The sequence below is a fragment of the Puma concolor genome, chromosome C1, assembly GCF_028749965.1.
Source record: "Puma concolor isolate L17-30 chromosome C1, mPumCon1.1.hap2, whole genome shotgun sequence".
NCBI classification, from domain to species: domain Eukaryota; kingdom Metazoa; phylum Chordata; class Mammalia; order Carnivora; family Felidae; genus Puma; species Puma concolor.
This window is the reverse complement of record NC_141674.1, coordinates 174,406,883-174,431,864: the sequence shown is the minus strand read 5'-3', so window position 1 is coordinate 174,431,864 and position 24,982 is coordinate 174,406,883. Positions and strand designations below refer to the sequence as shown.

Genomic DNA, 24,982 nt, shown 5'->3' with positions numbered 1-24,982 from the left:
ATGACTTTTTCATTTTCTCACCTCTATCATCAGAAGTATTTGATTTTCTAGTTACTCCATCTTTCTACATGGTACATTAAAGAGAAAAACATTCATTAGTAACTGCACTTATAAAAGAAATTTTGTCACAACCAAATTAATATAGTTTCTCTCTCTTTTATCTCCTAATCTCACATGAAAATTGTCTCAGGAAAATATATATTAACAACCCCCTGGAATACTTTCTATAGGGATCTCAAATTTAACTAGTTTAAAATTGAGTTCAATATGTAGCAGTGTACAAAATTGTTCTTTTTCTAGTATTCCATATTTTGTTTAAAGGCATAGTAATCCATTCAATGGTTGGTTTTACAAAATTTAGAGTCATTCAATTTCAGGGAAATACAATGTAACCTATTCCAATCCAGCCTACAGCTTAATTACACACAGTTCTCTTTGATTTTGAGAACATCATTTTCTTGTGATAACATTTTTGAGTCTGTCTGTCCTATTAGGCAATGAGTCCTCAAGAGAATTGATTATGTTTTATTCATCTTTATATCTTATGTGTCCCAAATTTCCTCATTTTCCCTTCCTTTTGGTTTAGCACAGGGCTTGGCCAACAGTGAATACGTTTTAGCTATTATTATCATTGTAATTGCTAAATGTTTGGATTAGTTACTACTGTTAAATTACATAGTGACTCAATACGCCCAAGGAAAGAAATCTGGCCTCATGAATAGACCCTAATATCCCTAACCAATTGGTATCATGCTAGTGAAAGAGATCATAGAAGTGAAAAATTAACTAGATAAGTAATCATCATACAAAAGTTTGAGACATAATTTTATACCTTTTGTTCAGTACTATTAACTTGTACATCTGACTGGCCAACTAAAGTTGCTGATTTTTTGATGACATTCTTTGTATTACTTAGAGATTGATGAATGACATTTGCTGCAGGCCCTAAAAGTAAATAAATGAGAGAGAAAAACCATAGTTGTTTTATTTTAACAATCTATTGAAGTGTAATTGAAGTATAATAAACTATACTCATTTAAATTGAAAATATTTCAACTTTAAAATATGTCTACAACTATCACTGCAATCAAATAACTTTTCTAATACTCTTTTAAAAGTTTTTTCATCCACCTTTGTAATCCATCTTTCTCCTCCCATCCTGACAACACCACTCTATACTTCTCACACAAGATTAGCTTGAATTTTCTAGACTTTTATAAGGATGGAATCATATAATATGTACTCTTTTTTTGCCTAGCTTCTTTTACTCAGTATAATGGTTTCACATATTTTAATAATTTGTTCCTTTTTATTTCTGAGAAGTGCTTCATTATATGGATACGCCACAGTTTTTATTCATTTACCTGTTATTTGGGTTGTTTCCATTTTGGCCTCTCACAAATGAACTTTTATGAGAATTCGTGTACAAGTCACTTTGTTTTCATTTCTATGGGGTAAATATCTATTAGTGGAATGACTGGATCATACAGTGGGTATATGTTTAACTTTTACAAAACAACACACTGTTTTCCAAAGTTGCCATACCATTTTACAAGCCATTCAGCAGTGTATCAGAGTTTCAATTCTTCCAGCTCCTTGTCAATATTTAGTAAGCAGAAGAAAGAAAATAGTAAAGATTGAAGTGAATATCAAAGAAATCAAAAAAAAAAGGAAGAAAATAATGAAACAGCTAATTCTTTGAAAAGTTCAATAGAAGTGATAAGCCAGATTACCAAGAAAAAGCACAAATTTGTAGCATCAGGAAAATTAGAGATAATAGCACAACAAAAGTCTATATAGGTAATACTAAAAAATAATAATAAAGGAATATTATGATAAGTGTATGGTAGTAGGTTTAAAAATTTATATACAAAGGACAAATTTCTTGAAAAACACACACTAATCTCATTTATGAATAGATGATATGAAGAACTACATATCTATTAAAGAAATCGAATATGTAGTTAAAAACATGTACACAAAGAAAACTCCAGGCTCAATTGACTTCATTTCTGAACTATACCAAATATCTAAAGAAGAAATTACACTAATTATACACAAACTCTTCCAGAAAATTAAAGAGGAATACTTCTACTCTCACAACTCATATTTTGAGACCAAAATCACTCTAATACCAAATTCATTAAAAGACATTACAAGAAAAGAAAACCTCAGTCACCATCCCACATGAACAAAGTTGCAAAAATTATAAATGAAATATATTGAATCTAACAATACATGATAAAGATAATGCATGATGAATGAATAACGTTAATCCCAAGAATGTGGAACTGGTTTAACATATAACATCAAAAAGAAGTCAAAGTTATTCACAACTTTAAAAGAAATAAGGAGAAAATTTAGATGATTATCTCAAAGATGCAGGGAAAAAATGATAAAGTTTAATAGCCATTCATGATCAAACCTCATGATCAAACTAGCAATATGAGGATATGTCCTTCCTGTGATAAAAGCTATCTTCAAATCTCTAGAGCTGACACTCTATATTGATCATGTTCCCTTAAATTTTGGAACAAGATTAATATGTACACAATCACCATTTTTTTCAATACTATCCTGGAGGTGCTAGCCAGGAAGAAAAAGAAATGAAAGGTGAGCCCAAATAAAATCCCAACAGACTATGTTGTAGAAACTGGAAAGCTGTTTCTGAAATTTATATGGAGAAGTAAAGGCCCTACCACAAGACAGTCAATCTAGAAGAACCACAAATATTAGAGAACCCAAACTACCAAATTTGAAGACTTACTATAAAGCTATAGTAATTAAGAGAACACTGTATTCATGTAAGAACAAATAGATAAATAAAACAGGAGACTGTCCAGAAATAGGTCTGTCTATCTATCTATCTATCTATCTATCATCTATATATGTTCACTTTATCATTTAAAAGATGCCAGTGAAACTCAATGATGTTGAAGCAATTAAATGTGTCAAAATAAGCTTGAATAATCCTGTCTTCCCAGATAGCAAGGAAGCTATAAAAAATCATTAGGGTTATGTCACAAAGGACTCAAGAGTTATACTAACGGGAGATCCCACTGGCAGGAACTATCACCCTTTTAGCATTAATAAACACATTAACATAATTTTATTGAAGTACATTACATTTATTTAAATCTGTAAATTCACAATGAAAAAAACAAACCTAATTGCTAACTGTTGAGGGATGCTACTGAAACAATTTACTACTTTGAAAACTGATAAATGATTGTAAAATGTTAAGCTTCAATCTGCTTTTCCGAAGTATCCTATACCACACTGTAACCAATAGTAGTTAAGAGGAAATTTCTTTTTTTAATTTTTTTTTAACGTTTATTTATTTTTGAGACAGAGAGAGACAGAGCATGAATGGGGGAGGATCAGAGAGAGGGAGGCACAGAATCCGAAACAGGCTCCAGGCTCTGAGCTGTCAGCACAGAGCCCAACGTGGGGCTCGAACTCACGGACCGCGAGATCATGACCTGAGCCAAAGTCGGCCGCTCAACCGACTGAGCCACCCAGGCGCCCCAAGAGGAAATTTCTTTTAATACAACTTTTCCAATTAATCTAAGAAGAAGGAATGATAGAATTAAGTTATCCCAACTTGAAACCCTTAATTAATTCATAGATCTAGGCCTTGAACATAAATGGCTGCTAACAGTACAAAGAGAAAGGAAATGAGATATTATATGCCTCTTGATGGAAAGGCATGCCACCGTCTATGAATCAGTCTTGCTAGAGAGATTGAACCTGCAAGATGGCAGCATAAGAAGACCCTGACCTCACCTCCTTCCGTAGACCCACCAATCTCCAGCTACATACACGACAACTTTCTCTGAAAAAGCCCTGAATGCTAGCTGAGCAGTTCCACCACAACAAAAGATAAAAAGGCCACATCTGCTTGGGAATGAGATACACCATGCAGAGGTGTGGTCTAGCCAAAACCCCACCTGTGGTATGACAACCGACCTGTGAGAGGGATTCACAAATATGGAGCATATCCCTGAGAAGCAAGCAGTTTGAGCTCCCTAGCCCTTGGGACCTGCACTGGAGAGATGAGTCTCCAAACATCTGGCTTTAAAAATCAATATGGGGGGAGCATGGGTGGCTCAGTCAGTTAAATGTCTGATTCTTGATCTCAGCTTGTGTCTTGATCTCAAGGTTATGATTTCAAGCCCCATGTTGGGTCCTGCACTGGTCATGGAGCCTACTTTAAAAAACACAAAACAAAACAAAACATCAACATAGCTTACATCCAGGAGACTCAAAGGGCATTAGGAAATAAGATTCTGTTCCTAAAAGGTTAGTACACAGACTACTTACCCTAAGACCCAGCACAAGTACAGCAGGCTGAAAAGCATGTAGACCATACAGGAAGAAGATCCACTGGCTATTCTTAAAGCATCTTCTGGAAGGGTAGAAGTTTGTTCCAACTCTCTCCAGGGAAGGAGGTGCTGATCATTCCCATTTTTATAGTCTCCTATCTTGGCAAGTGTTGGCACTGCCAGGTGCCATTTTTGCACTCTCTCTACCCTGCTAATTCTGCTTGCCTTACACCTGCAAACTCCTGTGGCCCTGCCCCACTGAAGCCAGTGGATGGGCGTGCCTGCCCCAACCCCTCCCCTGTGGCCCTATCAAAGCCAGCAGGTACACACAGTTCACAAGGGATACCCTTTGATTGTCTGGCTCTAGTGGCCAGGGGTCCTTGTGTTTTGAGTCCCATGGGACTGAAACAATCGGAGAGCCAATTCTTGGCAGGATGCTGCACAGACAAGTGAAACACACACCCGGTCTTCTTTTGATCACTCCCTTAAGACTGGGAGAGATAGCTGTTTTGCCTAATACATAAAAAACAAAAAACAAAAAACAAGCAAAATGAGGAAACAGGGGAATGTGTTCCAAATGAAAGAACAAGAAAAACTCCCAAAGAAAACTTTAATGAAAAAGTGATAAGTAATTTACCTGATAAAGAGTTCAAAGTAATCATCATAAAGATGCTCACAGATCTTGAGAGATGAATGGATGAACACAGAAAGATCAACAAAGAGAAAATATAAGACAGTGTGAAACATAAGTCATAGAGCTAAAGAATACAATAACTGAACTGAAAAAGATACTATAGGGGTTCAACAGCACTATGGGTGGAACCGAAGAAAGGGCTAGTGATCTGGAATTGAGTGCAGTGGAACTCACCCAAAAAGAGATAAAGAATTTATATATATATAATGTTTATTTATTTTTGAGAGGGAGAGAGACAGAGCATGAGCAGGAGAGGGACAGAGAGAGAGGGAGACAGAGAATCTGAAGCAGGTTCCAGGCTCTGAGCTATCAGCACAGAGCCTGATGCAGGGCTCAAACCCACGAACCATGAGATCATGACCTGAGCCACAGATGGATGCTTAACCGACTGAGCCACCCAGGCACCTGGAAAAGAATTTTAAAATATAGATTAAGAGACTGATGGGTAGCTTAAGGAACCTTCTGGGACTCCAATTAAGCAAAAAACAAACAAACAAACAAACAAACAAACAAACAAACAAACAGAAACAAAAGTCATCCAAATTGGAAAAGTAGAGTAAAATTGTCACTATTTGTGAATGACATGATTTTATAGATAGAAAAGGTATTATGCTAAGTGAAACAAGTCAGATGGAGGCACCATATGGGTTCTGCTGGTTTTTATTTATGTTTGAAATGTTTAATAAGAAAAACTGTTGTGCATGGGTGGCTCAGTCAATTGAATGTGTGACTCTTGACGTTGGCCTCAGGTCATGATCTCATGCTTCCTGAGATCAAACCCTGCATCAGGCTCCATGCTGACAGCACAGAAACTGCTTGGGATTCTTTCTCTTCTTCTCTCTGCTCCCCACTCTCCAAATAAATAAATAAACTTAAAAAAAAAAAAGAACAGCTAAAAAAGCCATTAACAAACTGGAAATATTTGCTACAAATAAGACAAAAGATTAACATCAGCCATATTGAATTAAGAACTGTACATCAAAAGATAAAAAGGATAGAAACAAATCACAATTGGAAGAGGATATTTATTATTATATATATATATATATATATATATATATATATATATATTAACACAATTATCTAGTATGGCTTAAAAATCTTTCACATCCACAGGAGAAAGAAAACCCCTTAGGAAAATGGACAAGAGATTTGAAAATATGATTTCTCAGAAAAGGAAACATGATGCAGAAATCCCATATCTAGGCATATAACCCCTAGAGAATCTCTTCAATGAGTACCATGAGATTTTATATTTATATAAACATTTATATAAATATAATATATAATATATAAATATAGTATCAGTAACATATAATACAAATATATATAACATAAAAATACAATATAAATATTATGTATATAATTTCCATCAAGAGAAATATATGTATATTGTGGTATATTCACACAATGGGATATATCAGTAATGAAATAAAATGTCAGGCAACACAGAGATAAAACTTCTGAAACATAATGCTGAGTGTAAAAAGCACATCACATACAACTGGATACAACAGCATATCAGTTGCATTAAAATATTTTTAATGGTATTTATTTCTATCTAGATGCATATATGTAGTTTAAGGATATACACCCATGTAGTAAATATATTTAAAAAATATATTTAAAAAATAATGGTTATGATAATCACTAGATTTGGATAGTAGTTCTTTCTGTGAGATAAGGAAGTCTGCTTAAATGAAATTTGGCAAAAGATATAAACTTAAGTTTAAGGAAATTCAGTGAAGATTAAAGCAGGCAAAAAAATAAAAATCCACACCAAGATATATCATAATTAAGTTGCTAAAAGCTATTTCCCACCCCCCAGAATTTTAACAACCAGAGAAAAATGTCACCTTACTTATAGAGGATCACTATTCAAATATAGACAATATCTCATCAGAACTACAGAAACACAGTGAAACGGAAAAACAGTTTTCAAGTTCTGGAAAAAATGTCAACTTACAATTCTATATCGAATGAAAACACTGTCATTCAGGAATGAAGGTAAAATAAAGACATTTTTAGAAGAAGGGAAATAAGATGATTCAGTGCCAGAAAATCTGTTCTGAAAGAAATACTAAGAGAAGTTCTATAGACTGAAAAAAATGATACTGGAAAAGAAACCTGGAATATCAGAAATTAAAGAGCATTCAAAATGGTAACTATCTGGGTAAATATAATATGTTAGTCTTCTTCTATTTAGTTATTTAAAATAAAACATGTTACGTTGTCTGAATGGATGTTTGATGTATGTAGATGTAATACATAGGGCAACTATAACAAAGGGTTGGGGGATAAGAAGTCATAGATAGTGGAAAGATGTACATTCCACATAAAGGGTGAAGTGGAATTGTGAAAAGATAAGTACAGTGTTGTCTAGAGCAACCACTAAAAAAATATGTAAAAAGAGGTATAGTAAAAAGTATAGTCATGGACAACAGGAAAACAAAATTTAAAAACGTCATGTATAATAGTACCAAAACAATGAAGTACTTATGTATGAATATGACACAACATATATAAGATCTCTATGCTGAAAACTATAAAAACACTTATGACAGAAATCAAGTATAACCTAAACAGAAAAAGATACTATGTTTATGGATTGGGAGGCCAAGATTTGTAGAAGGTTTCTTTTCTCCTTAAAGTGATCTGTAGATTGATTTAATGTACTTCACTAAAATATCTCAGCCTAATTTTTGCAGACAAGCTGATAAAAATTTATATGCAAAAGGCAAGCAAATTAAAATAGTCCTAAAATTTTGAGGGAAAAAATTAAGTTGGTAGAATTATACTACCTGATTTCAAGACTGTAAAAAGCTATGCTAATTAACAGTGCAGTACTGGCAAAGAGATAGACACATAAATTGATCAATGGAACAGAAATTAAAAGGCAAGTCACAGACTGAGAGAAAATATTTGCAAATCACATATCTGAAAAATATTTGTATTCAGAGTATATAAATAACTTCTGAAACTTAACCGTAAGAAAATTACCCAATTAAAAATGAGCAAAAAGCTTCAACAGATACTTTACTAAGCAGGATTTACAAGTGGCAGATAGCATATGAAAAGATATTCATCATCATTAACCATCAGGGAAATGCAAATGAAAATCACAATGAGCTAACACTATATCTATTAGAATGACTAAAATAAAAAAATTGCTGATAATACAATGGTTGCAAGAATGCATAGCAAATGGATCTCTCATGCATTAGTGATGGGAATGAAAAATAATACAGGCACTCTGGAAGCAGTTGGGACAGTACTTTGTTCACTTAAACATACATTTACTATGACTCAACAATCCCTTGTTTACATAAAAAGCTGACTACAAATACTTCTGATTTTTCTATTCATAATCACCCAAACCTGGAAACAACCCAAATCTCCTTCAACTGATGAATGTACACATTTTGTAGAGGTGGGGCTGGTGTTGTCATAATTGTGTGCCTTGTAATAACTATTGGTGTCTTTAAAAAAGTCTTTGAGCTTTAAAAATAGGACCCATGAAGCTTAAGAGTTAAATCTACCTCAGTGGTCCTGAAAGTGGAAGACATCCTCTGCTAAGACAACTCTGTCGCTCCCCAGGTTTCAGAGTCTTGATGAGACTGATCAAATTACATACTCAGGGAGGAAAGATTGTGGACTTTTCTTCTTTAAATTTGAATTAATAATGCCAAAGTAATTTAACTTTTTTGCTTTAAATTTTTCCTGGAAATTTGGTAGCGGGAGGAGATTCATATTGTTCGATTTTTAACAGCCTCACACTTTGACAGTGTATTATTTGGAGAAGTTTTATGCTGCCGTTTGTGTTCCTGGTCTAATCCAGTGAGCCCTAATAGACAACATGAAGTAACAGTATGGGATACATAATAAAGTGAAATTCAATAGGGTTCAGAGTAGTTTTGGAGTTAATTTCTGACTGACTTCAGAGTTTTCTAATTTCATTTTGAACATTATAAAAATTAGTTTGGTTTTTTTTTTTTAGGTATCATATACTGTTTAACAGCAATAGATTTTTCATTTTATTTTTCTAAAATTATGACATAATATTAAGTTTAGAACACTAAATTAGTAACTAGAGATCAAATTCTGAAAGCAATAGAGGTTGTGTCATTATTGGTAAGCATCATTCTAAATCAGTCATTTGACAACACAAAACAGAAGATTTAAGCATTTAAAGCTTTTAAGCAAAAGATTCTATCCAAACTCAGTCTTTCCTCAAATTACTACAGTATTTCTTATCAAAATATTAAATTACCATATACTCCTTTATTTGGTCTCTGGTCACCAACTTGGTAAACTAAGTTCATATTATCAAAAGACTTCTTTTTCTTCTTTGGAGAATAAGCTTAAAAAATGTAATAAAACATTTATTTTTAGTAAGAGTGATGACAGAATTACCCAAGATAGACTATTTTATCAAGCCCAAGGGAGGTGAGCCTTATGCTAATTTGTATGTGGGATTATAGGGAGGTATTGGAGAAGATGGAAAGATGTGAAATGGGAAGGTAATAATTCTTGAAATATTATCACTTCAAGTTAAAAGATATACTTGAAGGGACAGAATTTTCTTCTGGTAGAGAGAAAAGCTACACCCAGACAAACTGTAACATGTCATTTCCTATCTGCTGGGATGCATACCAATGTAGCTACTGGCTAGAGACCCACTGGGCCACAGTTACTATTGCATTCTTGGATGTGCCTCCCAGCCTGGCACAGGCAACTGTATATATATTACTCCTTTGTGATAGAGGTAATTATAGTTCTTCTTTTTAACCACGTAAGGAGGGCAAAGTCTCCTCACATAATGGGTACTCAATGGGTTTTCATTAGAGATGTAAATGTGAGAGTGATCTGTCTGCCCACTGGAGCAAATTTCACCTAATATTCCCTTCCTCTTTCATTCTCTCTCTGTCCCTCTGGAAGTTGTCTACTTGGTGGAAGATGACAATATTATTTGGAAGTATAATTGTTTGTTTTGTAAGATAGATATTCGCGTCACCTTGATAATATAAATTGGATTCATTTATACCTTCTTAATGTATTTTATCTTTATTTTTTGAGAGAGAGAGAATGCACATGAGGGTGAGGAGGGGCACATGGAGAGGGAGATGGAGAGAGAGAATCTTAAGCAGGCTCCCTGCTCAGCACAGAGTCCAATCTAGGGCTTGAGCTCATAATAGTCAGATAATGACCTGAGCCCAAATCAAGAGCCAGATGCTTAACCAACTGAGCCACTCAAGCACCCCCTTTACATCTTCTTCAAAAGGGAATTTGAGGTAACAAATGTTTAAAATGTCTACCTGGAACTCTTTTCCTATTTAGAAAGTTAACAGTTGAGTTTGTAGGAATGTATATAGTTACTAAAGTGATTTCTTTTCTGAAGCATGAGATTGTTTTCATTATTTTGATGAGCTAAATAAATTAAGTCTATTTAGCAAATATATATTTTATACACACACACACATGCATACATACATAAATACAGTACTATCTGCTCTGTGAAAACAAAAGTGGGAGATACGATATTATGGGTGATTAAGACAGTGGGAAGTATGTAATAAGTGTATTGAGAATAATACAAAGTACTATAAGGGATTCAAAGAAGAAGGATCTTCCAATTAGGGCTGTTAAGAAAGACTTTGTGGGGGGCGCCTGGGTGGCTCAGTCAGTTAAGCATCCGACTTCGACTCAGGTCATGATCTCACAGTCCGTGAGTTCGAGCCCTGTGTCGGGCTCTGTGCTGACAGCTCAGAGCCTGGAGCCTGTTTCAGATTCTGTGTCTCCCTCTCTCTCTGGCCCTCCCCCGTTCATGCTTTGTCTCTCTCTGTCTCAAAAATATATAAATGTTAAAAAAAAAAAAAGGAAGAAAGACTTTGTGGAATGTCACTTACAGTGGGGCTTAAAGAATTGTGGATTGGGATAGATGGACACTGAGCACATCACTCCAGGCTAAGAAAATTGGACAGAGAGGTACAGAAGTAAGGAAAGGACCTTGTGTGTTAGGAATGGTCAGTAGTCTCATTTGATTGGACAATGAAATAAACTGAGTAGTTACTATAGACTTTTGAGATCTTTGTGAGAATTTAGGAGTACTATTTTTGTTTTTAGATCATGAACTGTAGCTCAAAGAGGTTAAGTAATTTGTCCAAGCTATTTGAATGGATAGATTATTATGGTAAAGCAGTTTGGTAAAGATTATGGACTTTAGCAGTTTAGCTCTAGAGCCTAAGTACATCACCCCTAGATCATAGATGCCTTCTTCAAGGAGGTGGTATGAAATAAAGCTTAAAATTTAGGTTTGAGTTGGGCTCTAGGTAGTGATGAATGGTTGCCTCAAAAGTCTGAGCTTCAGTTAAGAGGTGATGGAGATCTTTATGTTTTGGGAGCAGAAGAAAGCCTCAGAACAGATTTAAAGTGTAATTAGTAGCAGTTTGAAAAATAGATTTGAAGTAGGTTTGAAAAAAGAGGCAATGAAAACTAGTTAGTAATCTACTGGAGTGACATAAGGAGGCTTTCATCTAGAAAGAGGATTGATAGGACGGAGGATGATCTTGTTCTTTCCTGATACCACATAGGATAATTAAAGCAAATCTACATTTTTGCATTCTGGCTATGAAATTGTAGTTAACATCATTAATTTAATTTAACAAATTTAATGTATTTTATGAGCTTAAAGAAAGCTGGTAGAGATTGGGCATAGCAAAGTCATGACTGGATATCTCTCCTTTAAACTCTTCATTTCCTTCTTTTGTCTTTTCTTCCTTACACTCCCTTCTTCTCCACTTCCTCCCTTCTTTATTCCCCGACCTCCTGCCTGCCTCCCCCCCCCCCCCCACCTTCTTCTGGTACTGTCTATTCATTATGGCTGGGAAAATAGTAGAATACCATGTTGGTTATAAAATAGCAATTATCTTACATGCAAGTTTGTAAAGTTTCAGTAGCAAAAAATACATTATTTTTAGTATAGGGAAGTCAGAACTACAGTATAGGCAAGCTTGCTTACTAGACCACTTGATAAGATTATTTTACTTTGTTTTAATTTTTACATATATGTCTATTTTTCCACTTGAACCGTAATAGAAAAACGCCTAGAACTGTGCCTAACACAAAGCAGATAGCAATTGTAAGCAATCAAAGTTTTATGAAAGGATTTTTACGTAAATACGTAGATAAGCATTTTCTACATAGCTCCATCAGCTTTTTAATATTCTCACATTCACTATATGTTCCATCTTGTCCTCTGTAATGAAATGTGTTGTTTCTCATCTCTTCTCTTTTAAAGCCATTTTCTTGCATTTTTTGTAAATGATAAGCCATTTTTTTCTCTAGAAGGGCTTGTTTCTAAAATATTAAGATATATAAAATTAATGTCAGCTTTCTGTTTAAAAATGCAAAACAAACATTTAAAATGTGAGAGTATATGTTGGAAATGAACAGTCACTCCTGTCTTAAGCTTCTGGGCTAATATTGACCCTCGACGTACCAGAAAGAAAATAACTGCACAGAGAAAGAACCCTAGAGAATCTCCACGGGTTCCCTAGAGTATTTAGCAAGAGAATGGATCAATACAGGTATGCGAGGAAACAAACAAAGGCCATCCTAAAGGATTAGAGAGAAAAGTGCTTGGTACCTGTCTATCATGCCTATTTTCACCATCCACTCCAGAAAAACGTCTTAAGTCACAGGGCATTGGGTAGAGTACTAAAATGGGTCTTGGTTCAGTAGTGAGGAATAACTAGTATAAGATTAAACATGGCTCTGGTCCCATCTAACAAATCTTAAAAAGCAAGACTTAAAACAAACTGTTTCCAAAGAAATTATCTACATTCAAGAAAAAAGTTAAAGGATATTTAGAAGGATATGAAAATATTCAGCATCCAAAAAGTAAAATTCATATCTGACATCTAATCAAAAAGCACCAAGCATATAAAGAAGCAGGGAAATATGATCCATAAAATGAGTCAATCAATCAATTAAAATTGACCCGTAATGGGGCGCCTGGGTGGCGCAGTCGGTTAAGCGTCCGACTTCAGCCAGGTCACGATCTCACGGTCCGTGAGTTCGAGCCCCGCGTCAGGCTCTGGGCTGATGGCTCAGAGCCTGGAGCCTGTTTCCGATTCTGTGTCTTCCTCTCTCTCTGCCCCTCCCCTGTTCATGCTCTGTCTCTCTCTGTCCCAAAAATAAATAAACGTTGAAAAAAAAAATTAAAAAAAAATAAAAATAAAAAAATAAAATTGACCCGTAAATGATACAAATGCTAGAATTAAAGGTAATAATATTAAAGCATAACTATATTCCATATATTTACAAGGTAAGGAAAAGACATGGAAGATATAAAAAGGACCAAAATCTTTTTTTTTTTTTTTTAATTTTTTTTTCAACTTTTTTTTTTATTTATTTTTGGGACAGAGAGAGACAGAGCATGAACGGGGGAGGGGCAGAGAGAGAGGGAGACACAGAATCGGAAACAGGCTCCAGGCTCTGAGCCATCAGCCCAGAGCCTGACGCGGGGCTCAAACCCACGGACCGCGAGATCGTGACCTGGCTGAAGTCAGACGCTTAACCGACTGCGCCACCCAGGCGCCCCCAAAATCATTTTTTTTAAATGTATGAGATGAGTAATATAAGATATGCATTAATAGCAGAATAGACATTGCAGAAGAGATTAATTAAAGTGCATTAAGGAAAAGAAACCATCCAAAAGGAAAGATTGAGAGAAAAAAAGTTACAAAATGAAAAGAGTATATGTGAGGTGTGGAACATCAAGCAACCTAATTAATATATGCCTGTACAGAGGAGAGAAGGGACAAAAGAAATATTTGATAATAATGTCCATTATCACTTTTTCTAGTCTAGGTTATAACAGGGGTTATAAGTCAGTGCAATCAGGCAAGAAAATTAAAAAGCATCCAAAGAAAAGAAATAAAACTACCTTTATTTATAGGCAACATAATCATTTATGTAGAATGTCAATTGGCATCTAGAAATAAATTACTAGAATGATTTTGTCAATGCAGACTAAAAAATTTGCTTTTCTAGATACTAACACCAAATCATCATAACTTAAAATTAAAAATACCAATTATAACTGCATAAAAATTATGAAATACCTAGGGATGAATCTATCAAAAGATGTGTAAGACCTGAAAACTGCAAAAACTAAGGAAACCTAAATAATTGGAGAGAAATATTTGGTCCACAAGTTGGAAGACTCAATATTATCAAGAGATCAACTGTGCTCAAACTGACCAATAGAATCAACATAATGCTAATCTAAATCTCAGTAAGATTTCTTGGTAGAAACTTAAAAGCAGATTCCAAAATTTATACAGAAATGTGAAGGATTTAGATTAGCCAAAACAACTTTAAAATGGTAGAACAAACTTAAAAGGTTAGCACTACTGATTTAAAGAACTATAAAAGGTACAGTAATCAAAGCAGTGTAATAGACAGTATTAGAGTAGAAAAGAATAGAAGAAAAGTAGAAAAGAGTACAAAAATACACTATACAACTGATTTTTGACAAAGATACAAAGGCAAATCTTTTAAAGATTTCCATAATTGTAATTTAAGCACATACATTGGAATAAAATGTATGTCAATGTAAAATGGTGTCAATCTGAAAAAAATATTAAAATATTAAGAAGGATACACCAATGAATTGAAAACTTCTATTAAAACACAATTCAAGAGAAACAATTTAGAATAACTCATTGGAAATATCAATAATTGAGATCTCTCTCTGCCATGAACATGGCTCAAGCTTCCTGTGTTGTCACCATGTCTACCATCAGCGGTAGTGTCTAAAAGCACTTCCAGTGCCAGAACTTGTCCCATTGCACTGGTTGCCACGAAAATTGGTCAGGACTCCTTGAATAGTAATTGGCATGAGGCAAAAAGGGGAGACCTGGGACATTCTGTTGCTCTACAAACCAGATACTTTCAGAAATGTCTGGAAGCAAACAAAAAGATCAGTTTGGTGAGAATTCCCATTGCAAAAAAGTGATTATTAGAAAATAGTAATTACAACAAAGTGGGATAAGCTGAGCTCACCATATGAACCTTGAAAATACTAAAAGGTATATGTACCAAAGTAGAATAAAAGATTATCATACATATTTAAATTTACATTAATAAAAATATTACATAGCAGTATATATCAATATAACCAAATTATGTATATCTTATACTACATCTAGTTTGTCAACCATAAGCTACTGAGGGGCGCCTGGGTGGCTCAGTTGATTAAGTGTCCAACTCTTGATTTTGGCTCAGGTCATAATCCCAGGGTTGTGGGATGAAGCCCTGTGCTGGGCTGTGCACTGAGTGTGGAGCCTGCTGAAGATTTTCTCTCTCTCTCTCTCTCTCTCTCAAGATTCTCTCTCTCTCTTTCTCTCCCTCTGCCCTTCCCCTGCTTTCTCTCTCTCTCTTAAAAATAAATAAATAAAAATAAAAACCAATAAGCTTTGAAATTACTTGTAATTTTAGACAAGCATTAATCCACATGGAGAGTTGTCAATGTTCTTTTATTAAATGAAAAAGCAATCTACAAAACACCCTGTAAGGTGTAATAACATGAATTTATTTATTGTAATAAATTTTCATAGAAATATCACACAATGTGTGCATGTACCATACAATAGGTGGTGCTAGGATTACATATAATTTCTTTCTGTTTACACTGGTTTACATTCTAAATCATAAAATATTATGTATCATTTAAAATAAAAAATAGTTACTCTAAAAAAATTAGCTGGTAGGGAAATATTGAGAACTTTTTCCAAGAAATTCTGAGAGTAAGAAAAATCAGTTTATCATTTTTTTCCTAGAACAATTACTAGTTTACGTCATGAGATAAAGTCAAAAGCAGTTGTATCAAATAATAAGGCAGCACTTTTTTGATTATAGCCAGAATATAATATAGCCAAAATATATCCGTAGCTTTCAGTTTTGTATAATGCATATCATTTGGGGTAACTGGTCCATTGTTATCTCCCAAAGTGTACTTTCAAATACCAAAACTAGCAAAAGCTTCTCCTCAAACAGTCCCAGTTAGAGGTTTTAAAGCTCACCCCACCTTCCTATCACTCTCTTCTCTGCTGCGACGCCGTTGTTCCTCTATCCTAGCTTCTCTTTTAACATCTTCTCCAATCCTCATCAGAAGTAGCATCTCTTTTGTCTTCCATTCCTAGGGAGCACGGAGTTACATACTCAGTACATGCTCACAATAAACCTTTGTATTTTGCCCACCACCAGCAAGCAAATTAGAACACGTCAGGGGCCCAACAGACATCAGATCAAGCATAATGAAAGTCATACATTGGGTTTAGGATGGGCTTTCCTTACTGCAGTCCTATTAACAATGCAAGATGGTTATTTTTTACTAAAGCTGAATTAAAAATCTCCCCCCCCCCCCCGCCAACAATGAAGACTTTAGGGGAGTTAAATAGTGTCTAGTAACTTTCACAATCATCTCTTTAAGAGCAGGTATTGGTTCATATACATAGTTTGCGCTATCAGCCTCATTATTTTATGTAACAACTTGTATATTATAGCTGTGAAGAAAGATTAATGGGGATATATGATTCAGACCTGAAATGACTTCAGGAACTATGATGGACAACTAGTTACAAATGAAACAGTTATATACAGTTTTTCTTTCAATATTTTAAATTTGTTATCTCACCTCTTCAATTTTTCTACGAAGACTAAGTTTTCTTCTTGTGTGTTCTCGCTGTCGTCTTTCTTCTCTATCCATTCGGAGCAGGTGTTGCTCTTCTGCTGTACGCTCAAGTTCTAATTCCCTACTTATCATATCCAAATATCTAAGTAAAAGTGCAAATACAAGTAAAGGTGTATTGGCTGTTTCCCTTATGATGGCTTCATCTGCTTTCATATTCCCAAACCACCCTCTGGCTTGGTTTTTGTTTCTTAAACTACAAGAATTTTATTGACTTTCTATCAACTCTGTTCATAGACCTTCAAGCCAGCATGATCTCATGGTTCCTGAGATCGAGCCCCACTTGGGCTCTACCGGAGTCTCTCCCTCTCTCTCCCCCTCTCTCTTTGCCCCTACTCTGCTCACGCTCTCTCAAAATAAGTAAACAAACATTAAAAAAAAGGAAGCATGTGCTAAAGATACTTTCCCTCATCTCCTACAATAGGAAAGATTTTGGATCTGATTTGTTCTTCAGTTATCAGCTTGGATTACCTTTTGGATTCCCAGAAACCCTGTCTTCTCTGGTAGAAATTCCTCTTCATACCTTTGCCACCATAATTTCCCAATTCCTGTACCTCTTGGTCTCCTTTCCTCTCCATAGTGGGGACAGTAGTGGAGTTAAATAGTGTCTTGTTATCTAAAAAAATTCCTACTTTCAATTCTTTCTAGTATCTTCTTCCATATTTGGGTCTACAATATATACATAAAATATGCATTAACTTCAATCTTACCTGTTCCTTATTAATTGCTCCTGGTCCTTAATAGATTGGGTGTCTTCCTGTAACAACCAATTTTGGAACCGTGCAACATCAGAACGTCTAGGTATTTGATTGTTTTCCTGTAGTTTATTTACTTGCTTTGCAAGCATTTCCTATTGAAAAAAGTATGTAATATATACACACATAGACATATATGTACATAAATGTGAATATAGATATACATATATATATAAAATCTTTTTGCATTCTCCAGAAATAAAACTGTCCTACAATATGCCTTTTTATTTAGTGCTTAGTACTTTGTGAATAGCTACTTCTGTTTAATTGCATTTGAACCTATTATAGACATGGACAACTGACCCAAAATAAAGATGTCTTCCTCTGAAAATAAATGATAAATATTTCATCATATTTTTCTACCTATTCTGAAAAAGTTAAGTGAAAATGAGAAAGAAGGGGAAGAGAAGCTCTAGGTATAGGAGAGAAATTGGGGAAAATATAGAACATTTAATAGTATAGGGAAGTCATTATCATTCTTTTAAAACTCTTAACCTTTGAACATAAATTTGTGAAAGTACACATACACATACATTTCTCATTTTTATCCAACTCACTCGAGCCTAAAACCCGAGTTCACTCATGCACATGTGCATGTGCGCACACACTCTCACACAAACTTTGAGTCAAAAATTGAAAGGAAGTCACTATCTATACCCACTTATTCTACATCAAGGCATTCCACTTCACCTTTAATACCATTTTTTATTGAATGAACACAGCTGCATGTGTGTGGGTACACATACACAATGTATGTGTTTTTTGAGTCACCTGTAGGACATTATAACTATCATATACTTCCTCTCCTGTTATTCCCACTGTTTTGGGGGTTACGGATGAAGAATCTTGCTAGCCCAATAGACTCTTCCTATTGGTCCTCGCTCAGGTAGAAGTGACATGTCTGAGTTGCTAAATTATTGCTAAATTATGTAAGCTACCACAGGCATATTAATAGATGACTTGGTCCCTTTTTTTTTAGCTCAATATAGCAAATGTGTTGGTAACAAAATATTATTTATTCCTCTTCTAAATTTTATTTGGAAAAAGTAGTTTGTCAAAATTAAAGGTAAAAATATTAAAAGAAAATATTTTGCATACAAAGAAAGCTTTCTTCCAAACCCTAGGTAAAGAAACCATATTAAGTATTTAACTTACTTGATCTCTCATATAGTTTCTTTCAAAGTCTAATTTTAAACTGGTAAGATATTGCCTGTACTTATTCAATTCCCTCAAGGTACATACAATCTAAAAAACAAAACAAAATAATAACAACAAAAATATATGAATACAAATATTTAAAAATCATTAACAATTACTTTCTAGAGGAAAAAACAGTAATGGAATACCATTTGATAATATTTCGGTATTAAGAGTAATAAAATGCTAACAATTTTGCAAGCAGGATCTCTCTATAATTTTTAACCCAGAGGAAATATCTTTTCCAAACCATTACTTTATTAATATGCATTATGCCATGATAGAGGATTTAGTACCCACAACTGGAGTTATTAAAAGACCAATGTAATAAAAATGTTCAGCCCCAGTAAGAATATAGTCCATCAATATTCCATCAGACTGATTTTGCTAGGTTCCTATTTTGTCTCAAGTTTTTAAAAAGTGCATGGGACATAATCCTTGACAAGCATATAGTGACATTAGAGGCAGAGAAAGAGGACTATGATACAATTGGGAAAATTACTTTTACCTCCCCAAATTATTTGGTAATCATCTTTTGATGTTATAAAGAAAAAACGTGAGGGAAGAAGTAGTTTCATTTAGAAAAAAGCGATTGTCTGATTTCCTTTGACCCAAATACTGAGTAATTTATGAAATTTCCCATTAAGTATTTCTTCTGACCAAATTAAAGGTGATACAGATCTCCCCCCCCCACCATAAGGTACAGAAGCAAGCCTTATCAAGTCTTAGAAATTTGCAATGATTAAAAAGAATTAATCTTCAACCCACTTTATTATTGCTGGTGATATAGCCACCCTTCTTTAATCTTCTCAGGATATCTTTGCGCTTATAGTATGCTCTTAAATGTGGATCATGGAGACTTTTATATTGGTTTTCCAAAAGTCGACAGTAAGGATCAGTCAGGTTAAAACCGTAAGAAGGTTGAAAAAGCTGCAAACACAGATTTAAAAATATTATAAAGGTAAAACTAATGAAATTCACTTTTAAATGTTAACCTATCAAAATGACTACACTGTTCATCGAAAATAAAGCATGCATGAAGAATCTGGTGTGGAGTAAAATCAGCAACAGAAAAGACTTGGATTAGGCAACATAAATTTATTATCTCTCCCTCTTTTCTCCACATGATCCTATTCTAAAAACCTACTCTCATTCAATTAATTCCTTCTCTGATCTCCATCAGTCCTTGGCCCTGAGCCAGAGAAGAAAGAAGGGAAAGGAAAGAAAGGGAATAGGATAAGATTTGTTTTAATGTATAAAGAAAGCTAAAACTTTCTTTTCCTCCTCCCTCTTCCAGGTCAATGTACTCACTTCATTTAAAGCATAAAGGGACAATATTATGATTATATATCAATAAACTGAAAATGAAGAAAATAGAAGTCTTTTATGAAGATTCATGGAAACAGCTTTTTTGTTTTTAATTTTTATTTTTTGTTATGAAATTTATTGTCAAATTGGTTTCCATACAACACCCAGTGCTCATCCCAAAAGGTGCCCTCCTCAATACCCATCACCCACCCACCCTTCCCCCCACCCCCCATAAACCCTCAGTTTGTCCTCAGTTTTTAGGAGTCTCTTATGTTTTGGCTCCCTCCCTCTCTAACCATTTTTTTTTTCTTCCCCTCCCCAATGGTCTTCTGTTAAGTTTCTCAGGATCCACATAGGAGTGAAAACATATGGAATCTGTCCTTCTCTTATGACTTATTTCACTTAGCATAATGCTCTCCAGAAACAGCTTTAACAAAAATAGTAGAAGTAAAAATCAGATTTTAAAGATAATGGATTAAAGAGTTATTTTGTATTGGGGGGTCTTATCTAAGGCAAGAAACCCAACGATACCTGAATGCTACAGTTAGGAAAAAAATCAAGGTCTTACAAATTTCAACATATTGAAAAACCAATTATAAAAGATATTGATAATGTGGTACCTGGGTGGCTCAGTCGTTAAGTGTCCGACTTAGGCTCAGGTCATGATCTCATGGTCTGTGAGTTCAAGCCCCGCATTGGGCTCTGTGCTAACAGTGCACAGCCTGCTTCAGATTCTCTATCTCCCTCCTCTCTCTCTGCCCCCCCCCGCCCCCCCAGCCAATGACTCATACTTGCTACCTTTCTTTCTTTCTTTCTCAAAAATAAATAAATAAACGTCAAAAAATAGATCTTGATAAGACTGAAGTTTCTTCATATGTGTAAAGACCAAATACCACCTTATACAATAATCATTAGCATATAAAAGAAGGAAAATATCAGCTAACAGTCATGTCTCTCTGTTACTTTAGAGAAAACAGATGAATTATCTACTTTCATTTATAAATTACATTACCAAAGTGAGGTGGATTGTTTTGTGTGTGAGTTCTTAGTCCATTTTTCAATGGCAGGGTGGGATAATGGGTTATGGGGGAATTTCTCAAAGGGAAAAAGTGGAGGATATAAGTGGGTGTGGAAGTGGTCCTAATATTGCCTTTGCATTCTTTCTTTCTACTTTCCTTTAAGTTTTCTTGCCCAGAAAAATGGAAGTTCTAGTCTAAAGTACAGTCAAAGCAGCAGCTGTCTCAAGTGAAAGGCAACTGGAATGTGCATAAGATGTGGGACCCTGAGAGCGCCTGTGCTGCTTGAGGGCCTTCAGTTCAACTGATAAAACCCCACACACTGTGCACCAACCCAGATCTGCCTGCAGGCACCAATTTGTGACCTCTGTGTTCAGTCTGGCAGTAGCCACCTCAGTCAGATTCCAAACACTACCGAGCCTGGCCGGGTGGGATCCTATAAAGAACTCCCTTAAGGTAGGCGGGAGGATGTTTCATATGTGGGCAAAGGGGCAGGCTGCGGGAACCTGATAGGATGCTAGCTTTCCTTTTCCATTTAAAAGCCTCCTTGATAAGTTTTTGACCTCTTGTTTGACACCAGGCTTCAATTTCTTCCAAGGCCCTAAATTATAAAGCACAATTCCCCAGTTACCAATGCTTCTCTGAGGAGGCAAAGAAAAGAATCCCATTGGACAATGTTTTGAATTCAGTAAGACCAGATATAAAGACCATATCTTTCCTGTAAGGGGAACAATCAACAATCATGAGTCAAGGAGTGGACCGATTATATTTTTCTAAGATACTGACATCTTTTTTTAAAGATGTTAACATCTAAGAGATGTTGAACGTTAATGGTGATGACAGTATATTTCTCAAGACCAAACTTGGGCTACTGACCTGTAAACAAAGAACATCTTTTAGACATATCCATTCATTGGAGCCAACGTAAGCATTCTGTTGTCAATTAAAGTGATTAGTTTCCCTTAAACACACACACACACACACACACACACACACACACACACACACACAAACTAAAAGTATAAACATAAAGCACCACTTTATGGAGGAGATTGTACTGAAAGAAAAGAAAGGGAAAGTCATTCTCCAGGGAAACAGTCTGGTGCCTAATTATGATTAAATGAAGATAGTTTGGGGGAAATGAATATAATAAAGAATAGAGAGGACACATTTTAAAAAAGTAATTGACAAGTGAATTACTATTTGACAGAAATGGTAATTTGGCAAACAATATATTTGAATAAGCAAACAATAGACAGGGCTAAGTTTACACTTAGCCTTCGGAAGGGATATTAGAGGTTTCAAGCATGTTTTAGGAAAGCTAGTTTGTTTGGATGTGACTAAGTCTAACAGTGCGAGGTGGCATAGTTAGTTCTAATATAACAAATTTGTTTTTAAAAAGAAAAATTAGATATTTTCCAGAAAAAAACATACTTTTTTTAAAGTTCATTTATTTTGAGAGAGGGAGAGAGAAAGCATGAGCAAGGAGGGCCAGAGAGAGAGGGAGAGAAAGAATCCCAAGCAGGGTCCACATTCTCAGCACAGAACCTAATGTGGGGGTCAAATCCATGAACCTGTGAGATCATCACCTGAGCCAAAGCTGGACGTTTAACAATTGAACCAGCCAGATACCCCCAAACAAAACTTACTTTAAGAAATCATGTTTATTAGGATCAGTAAGGTTAAAGCTGTTTATTAGGCAAGTATCAAATACCAAGAGACCTTATTCATTTTTTTAAAATTATTTTGAAAGAGAGAGAGAGAGAAAGAGTGAGAGAGAGAGAGAGAGAGAGAGAATCATGAAGTGGGAGGGGCAGAAAGAGAAGGAGAGAGAGAATCCCAAACAAGCTCTTGCTGTCAGCACAGAGCCAGATGCAGGGCTTGAACTCACCACTTGCGAGATCATGACCTGAGCTGAAACCAAGAGTTGGACACTTAACCAACTGAGCCACCCAGGCCCCCCCCCTTTTTTGGGGGGGGAAGCTTATTTCTGACGACATCATAGATAGAAGAAGGGCACGGGGTCACTCAGAATTCTTTCTCATAATTTTTTTTCAATATTGATCAAAGAACCACTGAAAAAGAATGCACTGAACTTTCTTCAGCATTAGTTACTGGGTCAAAGGCTGGGGAGGTTTGAGGGTAGAAGTATGGAGGACTAAAAATATGAAAGAGTTTGAGAGAAGCATACTATACCCCAGCATGATTTAAATTATAAACATAAAATTATACTGTTGAGTGAAACTATATAAACCAAGAGCAATGCAAATTTTAAGGAAATATAAGCTAATTGGGGGCTATCATACTTCAGAAAGAATCTTGAAAGATGGTTCAAATTCATAGATTGGGCAGAAGAAGAAAGAATATGCCAGGTTTGGCAGACAAGGCACAGAACAAAGGAACAAAGGCACAGAAATACTAATGTAGTATGTGTGAGTAGGTATAAAAGACCCCAACTGTAAAAAGCTGAGGCTTTGGATTGGAGGAAAAAACTGGATGAGGAAGTTGGGGCAAATCATGCAGTCATTAGTTAAATACTGAACATGTTAACTCATTTCAACTTCATTTCTTTCTCACTTAGTATATGAAATAGAACGCAACTCAAAATAAAATAGTAGAAAAGTGTTCTGTAATTAGAGTTTTGTCCAAGTTATTATTGGTTAAAATCATAAACAATCCCTGATAACCTTCCCCCTCTCAACCAAATATGTTTGCAATAAAACCTCACTAAATAAGTAGATGTAAAGTGATAGTATAAAGACATGTTAATATGGTTCCATAAATTATAAATTAAGACAGAGCTAAGAATCTTTCTAGCCCACGATTCTGTTCAAACTATACAGATGAAGTTGCCTGATAGGCATCCTAAGCAATATCTTAGGTTAGATATGGGGTTGGTTATCTTTTTCGTCTGTGTATCAGTGCAGATTCCCTTAATGGACTTTGTATGATGCAGTTCCTGTATCTAACAGCAAGTAGAAAAGGGCAAAGAAAACCAATGTAAGACAATTAAAAATTACTTTACCTTTTCACCTAACTTCGTAGTATAGTATAAAGTATTGCTTCCTGGGATCATAGGCAACTTGACCCCAAGAGGCAGATCCAGTAGTTGACCCGCTCCGACCCCTGGAAAGTGGGTTTTGTGCACGCCCTGTCAGATGCAATTGGGAGAGTTTGGTCTTTCCTTTTAGGTATTAGGCCAGTGTACTCCTACTCCAACCAAATGAACTCCTACGGTCAAGGTCGAAGGGTCCCGACCTACCAGACAGCCCTGTAGACCTCCCGCTCCCCGGGACACCGCCCGCTCTTCGCCCCCAGCGCCACAGCCAGGTGTGGCCACCGCAACCCGAGCCACCACCACCGGCTGCGCCGCACGAGGGCGCCAGAAGCGGGCGGTTAGGAATCGCGAGACCGGTCGGTGGCTATCCCTGCCCCCGCCCCACAGGGCCGGAAGCCCGGGCGAAGGACCACGACTCCGGGCTGGCTGCTACTCACGTCTCCGCATTGCTGGCTCTCCGAGGCTAGGCCACTGGTGGCCGTCTTGGTGGCAGCGACGTTGGCAGCCTTAGAACAGGCGCTGAGGTACAGCTCCATCGCCAGCCCCGGACCCTTCTACCCTCAGCCGCCCTCTCCTGTGTCCTTCCTTCGCACCCCTTTCCCCGTCGTCGTCCCTCCGTTGTCACTGGATCCAGAATGGTCAGTACCCCGCGTCCGCGAGGCCCCACCCTCGTGGCGTTCGAGGCTCCCAACTTGGAAGCGACGGAAAGGTGGAGCCCTCCCCGAGGTGCTTGCGGCGTGAGCGTCCCAGGCTCCGGGAAGTCGGTCCCAGGGGCCTGGTCTGAGAGTCACAGTCAGTGTACCATTTCTGTCTCAAACCAGTACCCCTCAGTCATACCAAACAAAAATCCAAACTTTGAAAGCTGTCTAATTTC

General features: G+C 36.0%; 1 protein-coding gene across 3 annotated transcripts in view; it reads right to left on the bottom strand.

Moving 5' to 3' along the window:
• Positions 1-24,757, bottom strand: part of FSIP2 (fibrous sheath interacting protein 2) — a 104,674-nt gene extending 79,917 nt beyond the window's left edge. The window contains exons 1-11 of one of the 3 annotated variants that reach the window (XM_086719107.1): positions 24,546-24,757; positions 24,076-24,201; positions 19,495-19,656; positions 18,685-18,774; positions 17,485-17,624; positions 16,721-16,859; positions 16,112-16,222; positions 12,249-12,375; positions 9,290-9,379; positions 833-945; positions 22-64 (exon numbers count right to left, since the gene is read on the bottom strand). In XM_086719107.1, coding sequence (XP_086575233.1) covers positions 22-64; positions 833-945; positions 9,290-9,379; positions 12,249-12,375; positions 16,112-16,222; positions 16,721-16,859; positions 17,485-17,624; positions 18,685-18,774; positions 19,495-19,656; positions 24,076-24,201; positions 24,546-24,644 — 1,240 coding nt within the window. In that variant the 5' untranslated portion in view covers positions 24,645-24,757. The remainder of the gene's footprint in view (positions 1-21; positions 65-832; positions 946-9,289; positions 9,380-12,248; positions 12,376-16,111; positions 16,223-16,720; positions 16,860-17,484; positions 17,625-18,684; positions 18,775-19,494; positions 19,657-24,075; positions 24,202-24,545) is intronic. The other 2 variants (XM_086719105.1, XM_086719106.1) reach the window with 2 other exon arrangements.
• Between the last annotated feature and the right edge of the window lie 225 nt (positions 24,758-24,982).